This window comes from Coregonus clupeaformis, chromosome 6 (assembly GCF_020615455.1).
Source record: "Coregonus clupeaformis isolate EN_2021a chromosome 6, ASM2061545v1, whole genome shotgun sequence".
Lineage (NCBI taxonomy): Eukaryota > Metazoa > Chordata > Actinopteri > Salmoniformes > Salmonidae > Coregonus > Coregonus clupeaformis.
The window spans coordinates 24,906,069-24,919,316 of NC_059197.1; the positions used below are offsets into that span (position 1 = coordinate 24,906,069).

At 42.8% G+C, this 13,248-nt stretch overlaps 1 protein-coding gene across 4 annotated transcripts in view; it reads right to left on the reverse strand.

Annotated features, from left to right (window-relative positions):
- The window catches only part of LOC121568045 (kin of IRRE-like protein 3), a 202,316-nt gene that overhangs the window by 45,382 nt on the left and 143,686 nt on the right, over window positions 1-13,248 (reverse strand). For all 4 annotated transcript variants that reach the window (XM_041878609.2, XM_041878608.2, XM_041878607.2 and 1 more), the window contains exon 3: window positions 11,880-12,029. In XM_041878609.2, coding sequence (XP_041734543.1) covers window positions 11,880-12,029 — 150 coding nt within the window. The remainder of the gene's footprint in view (window positions 1-11,879; window positions 12,030-13,248) is intronic.

Sequence of the window (13,248 nt, forward strand, 5' to 3'; positions counted from 1 at the left end):
CCAGTGTTATTGGCTTGCTGTCAGTGCTCACTCAATGCTGCTGAAACATTAATTAATTGTCAAGTTTTTTGAGGTATGCAAAGCTCCCGTCTTCTGAAGGGGCAAATTGAATGGAAAAACTGCTCCATTTGGAGTTCTCTGAGAGCCTAACACTATGTGACTGATGACAGCACAGACATGTATATTAAAGATGGAGTAAGTGGGTTGTGAATTCAGGATGGTATTGGCTGTCACCACTCCAGTCAAAATATCATGCCATCAAGGAAGAGCAATGGCTGTCAACTAATCCAGGTAAAATGTGTTGACTTTCTTCCATAGAACATGACAGCTCAAGGCTTCCAGAAACCAGCTACCCACTGGGCACACACTGGTTGAATCAACTTTGTTTCCACGTCATTTCAATGAAATTGCATTGAACCAACGTGGAATAGACATTACATTGATGTCTGTGCCCAGTAGGTACAGTACAGCCAGGAAGTGATGCGATGCCACTACAGAATATCAAAGAGTGTAATAGTTTAAAGGCTATTTTCAACCCCTCTCCTAAACCCCTACAACTTATCCAGAACGCTGCAGCCCATCTGGTGTTCAACCTTCCCAAAATCTCTCATGTCACCCCGCTCCTCTGCACACTCCACTGGCTTCCAGTTGAAGCTCGCATCTACTACAAAACCATGGTGCTTGCCTACGGAGCTGTGAGGGGAACGGCACCTCCTTACCTTCAGGCTCTGATCAGACCCTACACCCAAACGAGGGCACTACGTTCATCCACCTCTGGCCTGCTAGCCCCCCTACCTCTACGGAAGCACAGTTCCCGCTCAGCCCAGTCAAAGCTATTCGCTGCTCTGGCACCCCAATGGTGGAACAAGCTCCCCCATGACGCCAGGACAGCGGATTCACTGACCACCTTCTGGAGACACTTGAAACCCTACCTCTTTAAGGAATACCTGGAATATTATAACAGTAATCCTTCTACCCCCACTCCCCCACCCCCCATAAAAAATAAATAGGGAGTGGTTGTCCCACTGGCTATCCTAAGTTGAATGCACCAATTTGTAAGTCGCTCTGGATAAGAGTGTCTGCTGAATGACTTAAATGTAAATGTAGAGATGTTATTGACCCATCTTGACCTGTAAAACTGATAATAGTTTATTCTTTAAACCATCCATAAGGTTTCCCTCAGAGAGGACCTGAGTGCCGCTGTAGCGAAGGTTAAACTCTTAAGGATCTAACCCTATTTTTCAATTTTCGCCTAAAATGAAATACCCAAATCTAACTGCCTGTAGCTCAGGACCTGAAGCAAGGATATGCATATTCTTGATACCATTTGAAAGGAAACACTTTGAAGTTTGTGGAAATGTGAAATTAATGTAGGAGAATATAACACATTAGATCTGGTAAAAGATAATACAAACAAAAAAACATATTTTTTTGTTTTTTTGTTCCATCTTCTTCAAAATGCAAGAGAAAGGACACAATATAATATTACAGTTTAGGCGCAATTTAGATTTTGGCCACTAGATGGTAGCAGTGTGTGTGCAAAGTTTCAGATTGATCCAGTAAAGCATTGCAATACTGGACTATTTTGTATCAAGTCTGCCCAAATGTGCTGAATTGGTCAATTGATACATTTTCAAGTACATAACTACAGAGAACATACAAAAATGATATGGTAATACAAAATGTATGGATCATTAGCTTATACACTAACTTTCACACATCTAGATGGCCAGGCGGGGTGGGTGTGGAGCCAGAGACAGCAGGGGTTGAAACTGTAGAACCCAGTTCCTACATTTGAATATAAAAATGGATTTTATCAAACAAAACTATGCTACATTTTATCTCTGGGACCCTTAGGATGACAAATCAGAGCAAGATTACTGAATGTAAGTACATTACTTACCTTCAGAGGTGAATGTATCAAACCAGTTGCCGTGATAAGTTTTTTGTTTTTGTGCACTCTCCTCAAACAACAGCATGGTATTTTTTCACTGTAATAGCTACTGTAAATTGGACAGTGCAGTTAGATTAACAAGAATTTAAGCTTTCTGCCCAAATAAGACAACTCTATGTTCTGGAAAGTTTACTGTTACTTACAACAATCATGCTAATCACATTAGCGCACGTTAGCTCAACCGTCCCGTATACGGGACACCGATCCCGTAGAGGTTAAGATTTAATTAATGGTAATCTCCATGGACGCTGAGGACCATGGCAGCGCACACAGATATTCATTACGCTTTCAGGTCGTGTGCTCAGCTCTGGGAGACAGGAGGTGATGTGTCAAGGGTGGATGGAAAACAGACAAAGAGAACGTCTAGCTTGGCTGCCTCCGACAGGGCCTTTTTCATTTCCTCCATGTGTCTGATGTCTGTCACAAGGATGACGCCGAGGATCTCTGTGTAGAATAAGAGCCAGTGTAATCTCTTTGCTAAGTGATTGGTACAGGTGGCATGCTCTCCATCTGCACACCTCAAGCTCCCACTGTGGGTTCCCCATTTAGGGACGCAGGGGCAATCCCCTCACAAAACAAAAGGCTCATTCAGACGTACTGTAAGTGCTGCCTGACTGAACAAGGAGCAGGTAATTTACCTTAACCCCTCTACCTTACATGCCATAGATCTACGATTGTACATTCTACAATGGACTTTTTACAGTGGACATTGAAGCAACATTAAAGAGTAGCCTATTCTGAGTCACAGTCTAACTGCCAGGACAGTTATAAAAGGAGGTGTAATTCCAGTTCTCTCTCTCTCTCTCTCTCTCTCTCTCTCTCTCTCTCTCTCTCTCTCTCTCTCTCTCTCTCTCTCTCTCTCTCTCTCTCTCTCTCTCTCTCTCTCTCTCTCTCTCTCTTCATACAGGGCTGCTGTTAAGCCATCTTTCCACCACCACCGTCCCTCTTGTGGGCCGGTCTGACAGCCACACAAAGGCCTCGAACCACGCCAGTCATCATCATTACAGGCCTGTTTGCAAACTCGGCAGCCCCTAATGGTTCCAAATTAGCCCTTTACTGCGGCCCCGCGATGAATTTCTCACGAGCCGGTCAGCGGCTCGGATTGATCGCTCCTCTTTAATTACCAGCTGGCTCGCTGAAATACTTCCTCTTTCCCCATTTCTCTCTGGGAGAGTATAATGCAATCTCACACCACACACTTCCACACACATACTGTTCAATAGTTTCGCAACTCCTCGGCTGGAGAGCAAAAAACATCCTCTTGTTGTCTGAGATAGGGCGTGGAAGAGAGATATTCTGTGAGTTTTCTTTAAAGGAGTATATTAATCAAGAGAAGATTAGTTCTGTAGTATGTGTTCTCGTCTTACTTGGCTCATACTGCTAGTTTCCCTGTTTTTCCTTTCTGCTCTGGAAGAGGGATTTCAGGCATGTATTAACATTTTACCTCTAAATGTACTTTGCTTATTACTTTTCCTCCCCTTTAATGATTATCTGGAGGGTTATGGTGTGCCTATCTGTCACTTTTTTTGCGGGCCATCACAGGTGTACCAGTTAATTTCACATATTTATGCTCCAAGCAATCTGTTTCAGGGAGTGCGACTACTAGACAATGTGTGTTTTGAGGGGGCATGCAGTCTGTCACAACTTACATTAGCCCAGCCCTCCGCCTCAGATAAGAGATTCCATTGAAGTTCATTAAAGGAGCACTGGAGTTTAATGGAATTGCATCTCCCCTTCCTGAGAGAGATTACACCAGGGGTTGTTTCATGTTTTGCCCAACCCAGAGCTCAGAGCCATGTTTTACCACAAAACTCAGAGCAGGCTAGGGAAAAGAAGTCAGGTCCGATTGATTGTGTTTTAGTGAGATCATTGACTTTTAGTGTGTAATCAATGATATCTATAAACGAGACTGAGGCATACAGTATGGATTTGTAATTAACCCAACAATGTGGGGCAGTAAGTCTGTCATGGGCAGGGCTTGTCCGAATAAATCTTAAGTATAAACCTGCCCTGTGTCCTGGGAGACATTTCAATACCTCAGAACCTCTGGGATTAGCCTGGTCTGAGAAAACACCTTGATGGCGCCATAACTGGGAGAGAAGTAAAGCCAGTCTATTACCATTGGGGCTCTGCTGATGGCGGACAACCTGAGATATAAACAGCCTTCCAGGAGCAGGAGAGTGGGTTGAAAAGGCAATTTGGAGGTGAGTGAATGAGAGGGATAACCTCAGAAGGAGCTCTGAGATGGGGGAATGTAAAAGGGAGTGTGGGGGGGGGCTGGAAATGCAGTGCTGTGCTTCTGCCGAAGTGTCTGGAACAAAAATGGGTTGGCTCGCCTCATCGGTTTTGGTGGAATACTCACGCCAGCCACCTGTCACCTCAATGCGACGGCGCCGTGGCAGCTTGCAGAGGTTGTGTTCGATAGATCACAAAAGAGAAGGGCGAAAAAACTATCCATCGTAGGTGGAAGACATATGTGTCTCACTGGCCCAAATCACAGGCCTCTTCAAGTGCTGTCACCATACACCTGTTTGTAGGCCTCAAGATTCTGGCTCACACAGACTGTCTCTATCTCTCCCACTCCGCTAATACCATCTGTGTTAGTTTTCCTTTCTTTTTTATTTTCTCATAGATGCATGCATGAATGATGCCTATCCAAAGTATCATAGTGGACACTTTCCATATGAGAAGACAGATGATCAGGGATAGAGATTAATGTGAGTAAAGGTTTGACGGTGTGTGTGTGTGTGTGTGTGTGTGTGTGTGTGTGTGTGTGTGTGTGTGTGTGTGTGTGTGTGTGTGCGTGTGCGTGCATGTGTGTGTGCTGACCCACACAGGGAGAGTGAAGGCAGGGATGGGGAGGTTTTCTGGAGACATGGGAGGAGTGGTGAGATACCAGAGCTGTCAGCAGCACGCAGAGATGGCTCCGTCACAGAGCAGCGATGTGCAGCGCCAAAGCTGCTCTCCACAGATTGGGAGTGCACTGACATTGCCGTTTTTGTGTATGTGTTTGTGTTTGTGTGTGTTTGTGTGTGTGTGTGAGTGTGTTTGTTTGTGTGTAGCTATGTGGCTGTCATTTTTCATTAAATGTAAAAGCAGGCTCCAATTAAATGTTATGGAAATGCTTTGTTCCTTATTGTGTGTCAATCAATCTCTCACCTACTCCAGTTCTAGATTTGGCAATAATAATCATTTGTTTTATGATAATTTATTACTGAACATATCATATGGAATTGAAAAGATTTTCAAAACACAGCTGTGTGTGTTTGAAAAAGTACCCCCTCCCTATTAAAACTCACTCAAACCAAAAAACATGCCCTACCTGCAATCTGTTGGTATTAACATACAGCTGTTCATAGAGTCACTGATGTTATAGATGGTCTCACTTAGATCTCAGACAAGTCAGTAATGTACTTCAATGTAAATCAGGGTAGTGTGAGCAGGATAATATAAATGGTAGAGCCATATTTCTAACAAAATGACTGCTGATCAGGGGTTCCTATCTGGCCCTACTTCAGCGGAGATGCTTGGCTAGAGCCCAATTTACTTTTGTGAGAAATCAATTAGTTACATACAGAACACTAGGTCACTTACACTGCTAAATGAGGTGTTTAAACATTTTCTTTAAAGACTTTGCAATTGTGGCATGCATTCAGAGAGAGAGAGAAAGGGAGAGAGAGCTGCATAAAACCAGTTCCATTAATTTGTTGGAACGGTAAAAGTGGTGCCGATTGAAATACTGCTCCCATTGTAACGGTTACTGGAAGCCAATCAACTTGCATTCTCGCCCTTGTGCTTCTTCAGTAAGGCATTCCCTTCTGCTTTCATACAGTACATCTATTTTGAAACGTTTGATTCAGCAAATCATAAGTGGGATTCAGTGGGTTGAACTACAGGAGACCTAGGGACAATTACTGCTTCTTGTTTGTGTCTTGTTATAAAAACACAATGCTCCCCATGAAGTTGCCCTTCGGTTTAGTGTCGAGATTTCAATAGAGTTCCTTGAGCGAGACAAAATTCTGTTTTCCCTTCAACAACAACAGTTGAAGGACACTTTTTCATTAAATTGTTGAGCTTTTTGTTCCTTTGTATATCAGTGTTTTAAAGTTAAGCTTCATAAAATAGAAATTGCAATGTAATAGAATAAACATATGACTGAACATTTTTAAAGTTACAATTTGATGCACTTCAGTAGAGAGACTACTCAATCAGATGTCATGCTAAGAAGACCCTGCAGTGCAGAGCAGCATTGTTTGGTCCAACACTATTGGAGAAATCTAGTGGATGACCTACACTCCCCAAGGTGTGTTAAAGTCAAATAAGTTATTGGCTCCTTCCCCTGACTGGACAAGTAAAACAATTTCTGAGGACAAAGGAATGACAGGATGAAGAGGTGGATTTGAAGGTAAAAATAACAAAGGGTCATGCTGAACAGACAATCAACCATTTCACCACAGGACGAAAAACTAGACATAAGACAAGAGGTGAGCTGCAAGCAGTAACAGGAGGATACTTGGAAGCAAACTATCTGTGCACAGTTAGATACAACTTCATTTTCTCCTTCCAACGTCATGCTGAGAGGCACACAATGACCCCTTGCACTGTGCAAGGCTAGACCAGCCGGAGAATAAAAATCAACAAGCTTTCATGAAAAATTGTCAAAGGCAAGTCAGAACACAACATAGCACGTCCTTGTCTTTGGATGCTCTAAATAGAAATGTTTAGCCATTTGGAAGGAAGTGTTTTGTCGGATCTCATATCTTACACTCTTGCAATTAAAAGTTAATAATCGGAGTACCTCAGGACGCTCTCTAATGTGACAAACAAGGGCAGAAGACTGTCTGGGACATTACAGCTCTAAGACCTGCTAATAACCTACCGTTATTAATTCTATGCTAAGGAAACTTGATCTTCCCATAGCAGTGTGACTAATTAATAATTAGCTTGACAGCAAATGAAAAACTGAGGCCAGATCAAGCTCTGGTATTTTCTTTGGAGTTAATCTGCAGCAAAGTAAATATTTCCTAATGGGCAATTTCAAAACCTAAATTCCCAGAGAATACTTTTGAATGTATTAGGGCATTGTGGCATTACTTTGTATCCCTTTAATATAGTTTTCATCTTGGATTGCATCACATGTAGTAATCAGAGAGGGCTACGACCTTGCATTAACGAGCAAGACCTAGCGAGGAACAGGAAGGAACAACAAGGGAAAGATAAAAACATAAGCGATTGATGAGGACTGAAGGTTCATTAGAAGACCTGTCGGTGGAGGAATGTCAATGAGCTCTAAATGTCACGGTAGAGTCAACAGCAGACCTCATCACTCAATGTAGGCCTAATCTGAAAACAGCAGCAATAACTTCTTCTCCATCGCTAAATGGTAAATGTTGCACATTTCTCTTACAAAAGACTACCTGGTCTCACAGACCTTATTCCAGAGAGCCCATGCCTTCCCCCTTTGCTCCTACCCCAGACCAAGGTGAACACAATGATGCATAGGTTTGGCTGCCTGCTACCTTGCTGCAGGAGATATAATTAGCCTGAGGACTAACCCCGGACCATAACCCCTAGATCACTCTCCACCTTCATGCCTAATTCAGCAGACCTCAGCCTCCTTGGCCTCCAGGGCTCCATGGCTGCAGCCTGGATCCCATGGCTGCACTCAGATATGGGGTTCAAAGTTCAAGGATTATTATAAGGGGCCATATTTTCTTGAAACATTTCTGAGGAGGGAAGTTGATGCCTGGTTGCTTTATTGACTACCCTTTCATTCCTCTATGGTGTTTCCCGCCATACCGCATTTATTTGATAAGCTTACTTTTTACTCCAAATGCTACTCACATCAGACACTCCAAACTCACCAACACATTTTTTTTGCTAATGTGAAAACAGGAGAAGGGTCAGGTTAGAGACTGTATATCCTATTCTTAAATGCCTACCAAAATTGGATTTGCTAGTGTAACAGGGTTGGTTATGTTTCCACTTGCCTCTAATGAAATGTGTATTTAATGTTCAAGCACTCTTATTGGTTGGTTCAATTCCGATGACAATAAGGCGTGTTGTTATTGGCCCCGCTTGCAGATAGGAGGAGATTGCGAAAGTCAGGTCTCCCCAGTATGAAAATGTGATGCAAGGGGTAGGTCTTCTTCTGAATACTGTATTCTATTTCTAGATTTTACAATGTGTACAAGTTTGCTGTACATTCCTGATTTTATACCTGTGTGGGTATATAATAATATAATATGCCATTTAGCAGACACACTTATCCAAAGCGACTTACAGTCATGTGTGCATACATTTTTACGTATGGGTGGTCCCGGGGATCGAACCCACTACCCTGCCTTTACAAGCGCCATGCTCTACCAATTGAGCTACAGAGGACCACATATGGTACCTTTTTTTTTTTTTCCTCTTATTAGTCTTTAAACCAGTTGAGAACAAGTTCTCATTTACAACTGCGACCTGGCCAAGATAAAGCATAGCAGTGCGATAAAACAACAACACAGAGTTACATATGGGTAAAACAAAAACAAAAATCAAAAAATACAACAGAAATACAATTAATATACAGTGTGCAAATTTAGCAAGTTATGGAGGTAAGGCAATAAAATAGGCTATAGTGCAAAATAATTACAATTTAGTATTAACACTGGAATGATGTGCAGAGATGATGTGCAAATAGAGATACTGGGGTACAGATGAGCAAAATAAATAACAATATAGGGATGAGGTAGTTGGGCGGGCTAATTTCAGATGGGCTGTGTACAGGTGCAGTGATCGGTGAGGTGCTCTGACAACTGATGCCTAAAGTTAGTGAGGGAGATAAGCGTCTCCAGCTTCAGAGATTTTTGCAGTTTGTTTCCAGTCATTGGCAGCAGAGAACTGGAAGGAATTGCGGCCAAAGGAGGTGTTGGCTTTGGGGATGACCAGTGAGATATACTCGCTGGGCGCAGACTCACGGGTGGGTGTTGCTATGGTGACCAATGAGCTAAGATAAGGCGGGGTTTGCCTAGCAGTGATTTATAGATGGCCTGGAGCCAGTGGGTTTGGCGACGAATATGTAGTGAGGACCAGCCAACAAGAGCGTACAGGTCACAGTGGTGGGTATTATATGGGGCTTTGGAGACAAAACGGATGGCACTGTGATAGACAACATCCAATTTGCTGAGTAGAGTGTTGGAGGCTATTTTGTAAATGACATCGCGAAGTCAAGGATCGGTAGGATAGTCAGTTTTACAAGGGCATGTTTGGCAGCATGAGTGAAGGAGGCTTTGTTGCGAAATAGGAAACCGATTCTAGATTTAACTTTGGATTGGAGATTCTTAATGTGAGTCTGGAAGGAGAGTTTACAGTCTAACCAGACACCTAGATATTTGTAGTTGTCCACGTACTCTAGGTCAGACCCGTCTAGAGTAGTGATTCTAGTCGGGTGGGCGGGTGCAAGCAGCGTTCGGTTGAAGAGCATGCATTTTGTTAGGGATTGAGGGGCTTTCTGGGATGTGCTTTGGTATATCATTGCTGTATCTAAGTGTGTTAGCTAGGATGCACCGATGTAATGGTCACATAAGCTCACTGCTAGCACAGTTGTTTTCATGCTACAGATTTTACCATCGACAGCCATCAACATCATTAAGCCCTGCACAACTAACGTGCTGTTTCCTATTTAATCACAGGTATTTACACATTATATTTTGTATTGTATTTTTGTATTTTGTTTATGCCCCAGTATGAAAATGTGACGCAAGTGATTTTACTGTCGACACCCATCAATATCATTAAGCCCTGCACAACTAACATGCTGTTTCCTATTTAATCACAGGTAATAAATAATGATCAACTGAGACCACTGGCTGGGGTGATTTCTTTTAACTAAACACAACGCAAGGTATTTCAAGGATTTTGTGTTTGAACATAATTAAGGTGCAGGAGTGCACCAGTCCTGGAATTGCCTGTAAGACAGAATTTCAAGGCTTTCTGTAATAAATGAACATATTGACACAGTACCATTCTTATGGGAGAATATCGAGCGACAAAAAAGCACTCAAAATCTGGGTCTTTTATCTCTAAATACCAAAGTCATAAAGAAAATGGTTCCCTTTGATATAGAACACAGTAGAGCTGGGACAGATATTGATGAGAGAGAGAGAGAGAGAGAGAGAGAGAGAGAGAGAGAGAGAGAGAGAGAGAGAGAGAGAGAGAGAGAGAGAGAGAGAGAGAGAGAGAGAGAAGGGGAATGTTTTTAGATTTATTTGACAGTCAGGTAGGTAGGAGAGAAGGGAGACTGTTCCACTCTGTGGATGGACCGTCGCTGTCTTCCGAGTCGATAGACACACTCTGTCACCACTGGCGGGTAATTGACAGCTTAGAGTTTGCAGTGACACGGGGCTTGCATATATTTATTGCATTACCTTGCATGTGTGCCTGCCTGGGGGCCCTGCTTTGCAATGTATTCAGGAATCAGCCAGCTAGGCAGGGGATTAAACAAGCATCTTTTGGCGGGGTTTATGAGAAAGGATGATAAGTGTTTCACCCTCAAATAGCCAAAGAGGAATAGAGACAAATGGCTCCCCACGTTTATTGATGATTAATCATTTTAATGGGGCTTGAACAGACAAGCCCTTTCCTCTAAGTAGCCAGCTTTACTTTGTTAGAGAATGTGACTACAGCTCAACAGGCCTGGGTTAGAAACATATCAACTGTTGCATTAGTGTACTGAGCAGAAAAAGGATGCGTTAGTTAAACTCAATGTTTAGCAAGCCCCCAAGAAACACTATCATCAAGAGTCAATTAATCAAATCCAACAGAGAGAAACCACAAATAAATGAAGGGTATGGCAATGCATCCTAAATTATTAATGTCTCATACCTTTCTCCTCTCCTTGAGGCCTTGATCAAACAACTTAGCTGCTGTGAACGGCGGGGTTGGAGGAGGATAAACTGGAGGAAGGGGAGGGGAGGAAGGGGAAGCGGGGTATAGCTCCTTTGACTCTCTGCAAAGAACTCACAATTATTCATTCATATCCATTTGCAGGGGGCGCGGCAGAGTGAGAGACGTTGGGCCTCAATTTGTCTTCCCTCTCTCCTTTCTCTGGCTGCCTCCACCCCTACAGATCATTAGTTTCACTTTTCATTAGCGGAGATCAATAAAGCGGATCAGTCTCTCATGGCGAGGATACTCAGCTCCACGGACCTCCCACTTGCCCTCCTCCTCTCCCCTCAGTCCTTCTCTCTTGTTCTCTGGTTCTGTCATTGACTCCAGCTCCCCCTCATATTACCCATCATCCTCCACAGCAGAAGGGTATACAGGGTGGAGGGCAGAGAGAGTGGGAGTGAGCCTACAGGGATATAGAAAAGAGTGAGCAGTGATTTTACTAATGCTGCCCAATAAGGCAGAACTGGCAATGTTGAATGATAACCCAATAAAGTTTAATTAAGAACCAGTAACCTCTCAGGCTTAATAATGAAGATGGCTGGGTGTGTAGCAGGACATGAAAGTTAAAACATTAGGGACTGGCAAAGTTTAGAGATGCTATACTGTTTCCATTAGCTGTAGCATTATCTTGATAGTTGCTGTTATGCTGATAAAAAGCATAACAGCATCTTGAGGGAAGGGAGGAGCACTACAGATATGACATTGTGGTTGGTTTGAGGTGGCTGCTAAATCACTGCCTGCCCCCATTGCCATTTTATCTGTGCACATTCTTCAAATTGTGTCTGTGCGTATATGTGTGGTGTGGAGCCTCCTGTAGCTCAGTTGGTAGAGCATGGCACTTGTAACGCCAGGGTTGTGGGTTCGATTCTCACAGGGGGGCCAGTATGGAAAATATATGCACTCACTAACTGTAAATCGCTCTGGATAAGAGCATCTGCTAAAAGACAAAAATTTATGTGTGCATTTGTGTGTAAATGTAATCCTCACTTACCCAGCACAGTGAGTCGGGCGGGGCGGGACCTCATGGCTGCCTGGATTGCCTGGCACTCAAAGACCGCGTCATCCATCAGCTCCACACGTTGGATCCGAAGGTGGTGTTCCCCTGTACTGTGGTCCCCAATCACTGTGTAACGAGGGTAGCCTGGAACACAATGCAACATATGCCCTGTCAGAACCTGGAGTCTGGTCTTTCAACCTATGTCAGCACCATTCAATCCAATTGACCTTTTATAAAAGGTAGGACTTTTGTGAAACATCACAGTACAGTTGACAAATATATGGCAAGTAGAAATCCAATATGGATGGTTTTAAGAGATAGATGGGAGGTGTTGAATGGAGCTGAAGGATGGGACAACTAACAACAACTAATAACAACAAGATAACTAATGTAAAGCATACTGTGTCCATAATAAGTATATAGGTTATAGGTTGAGAGCTTTTGTGAAAAAGCACAGTTAGAAAGATATGGCGTATAGAAGCAAACCAGATGGACATCATGAAAATGATCGGAGAGGTTGAGGGTAGAGGAAGTTCAGGAGTAAAAACAAACAAAATAGAATTATTGTAAAATTGACTGTGTCCATAAAACGTATATAGTATGTATAAGCTGGAAGTAGAGGCCTAAGCGTTGTTGTTCACTAGTTTACTCTAATTAGGGAAGGGGTGGTGGGGTTGGAAAGTAATAAAGGGAAATATTTGTTTTTAAAGGATATGTATATATATGTGTGTATATGTATTAATATTTCGAGGAAAAATACATATGGGGGATTGGAAGTGATGCAGACAATTACAGTGGGGAAAAAAAGTATTTAGTCAGCCACCAATTGTGCAAGTTCTCCCACTTAAAAAGATGAGAGAGGCCTGTAATTTTCATCATAGGTACACGTCAACTATGACAGACAAATTGAGAAAAAAAATCCAGAAAAATCCCATTGTAGGATTTTTAATGAATTTATTTGCAAATTATGGTGGAAAATAAGTATTTGGTCACCTACAAACAAGCAAGATTTCTGGCTCTCACAGACCTGTAACTTCTTCTTTAAGAGGCTCCTCTGTCCTCCACTCGTTACCTGTATTAATGGCACCTGTTTGAACTTGTTATCAGTATAAAAGACACCTGTCCACAACCTCAAACAGTCACACTCCAAACTCCACAATGGCCAAGACCAAAGAGCTGTCAAAGGACACCAAAAACAAAATTGTAGACCTGCACCAGGCTGGGAAGACTGAATCTGCAATAGGTAAGCAGCTTGGTTTGAAGAAATCAACTGTGGGAGCAATTATTAGGAAATGGAAGACATACAAGACCACTGATAATCTCCCTCGATCTGGGGCTCCACGCAAGATCTCACCCCGTGGGT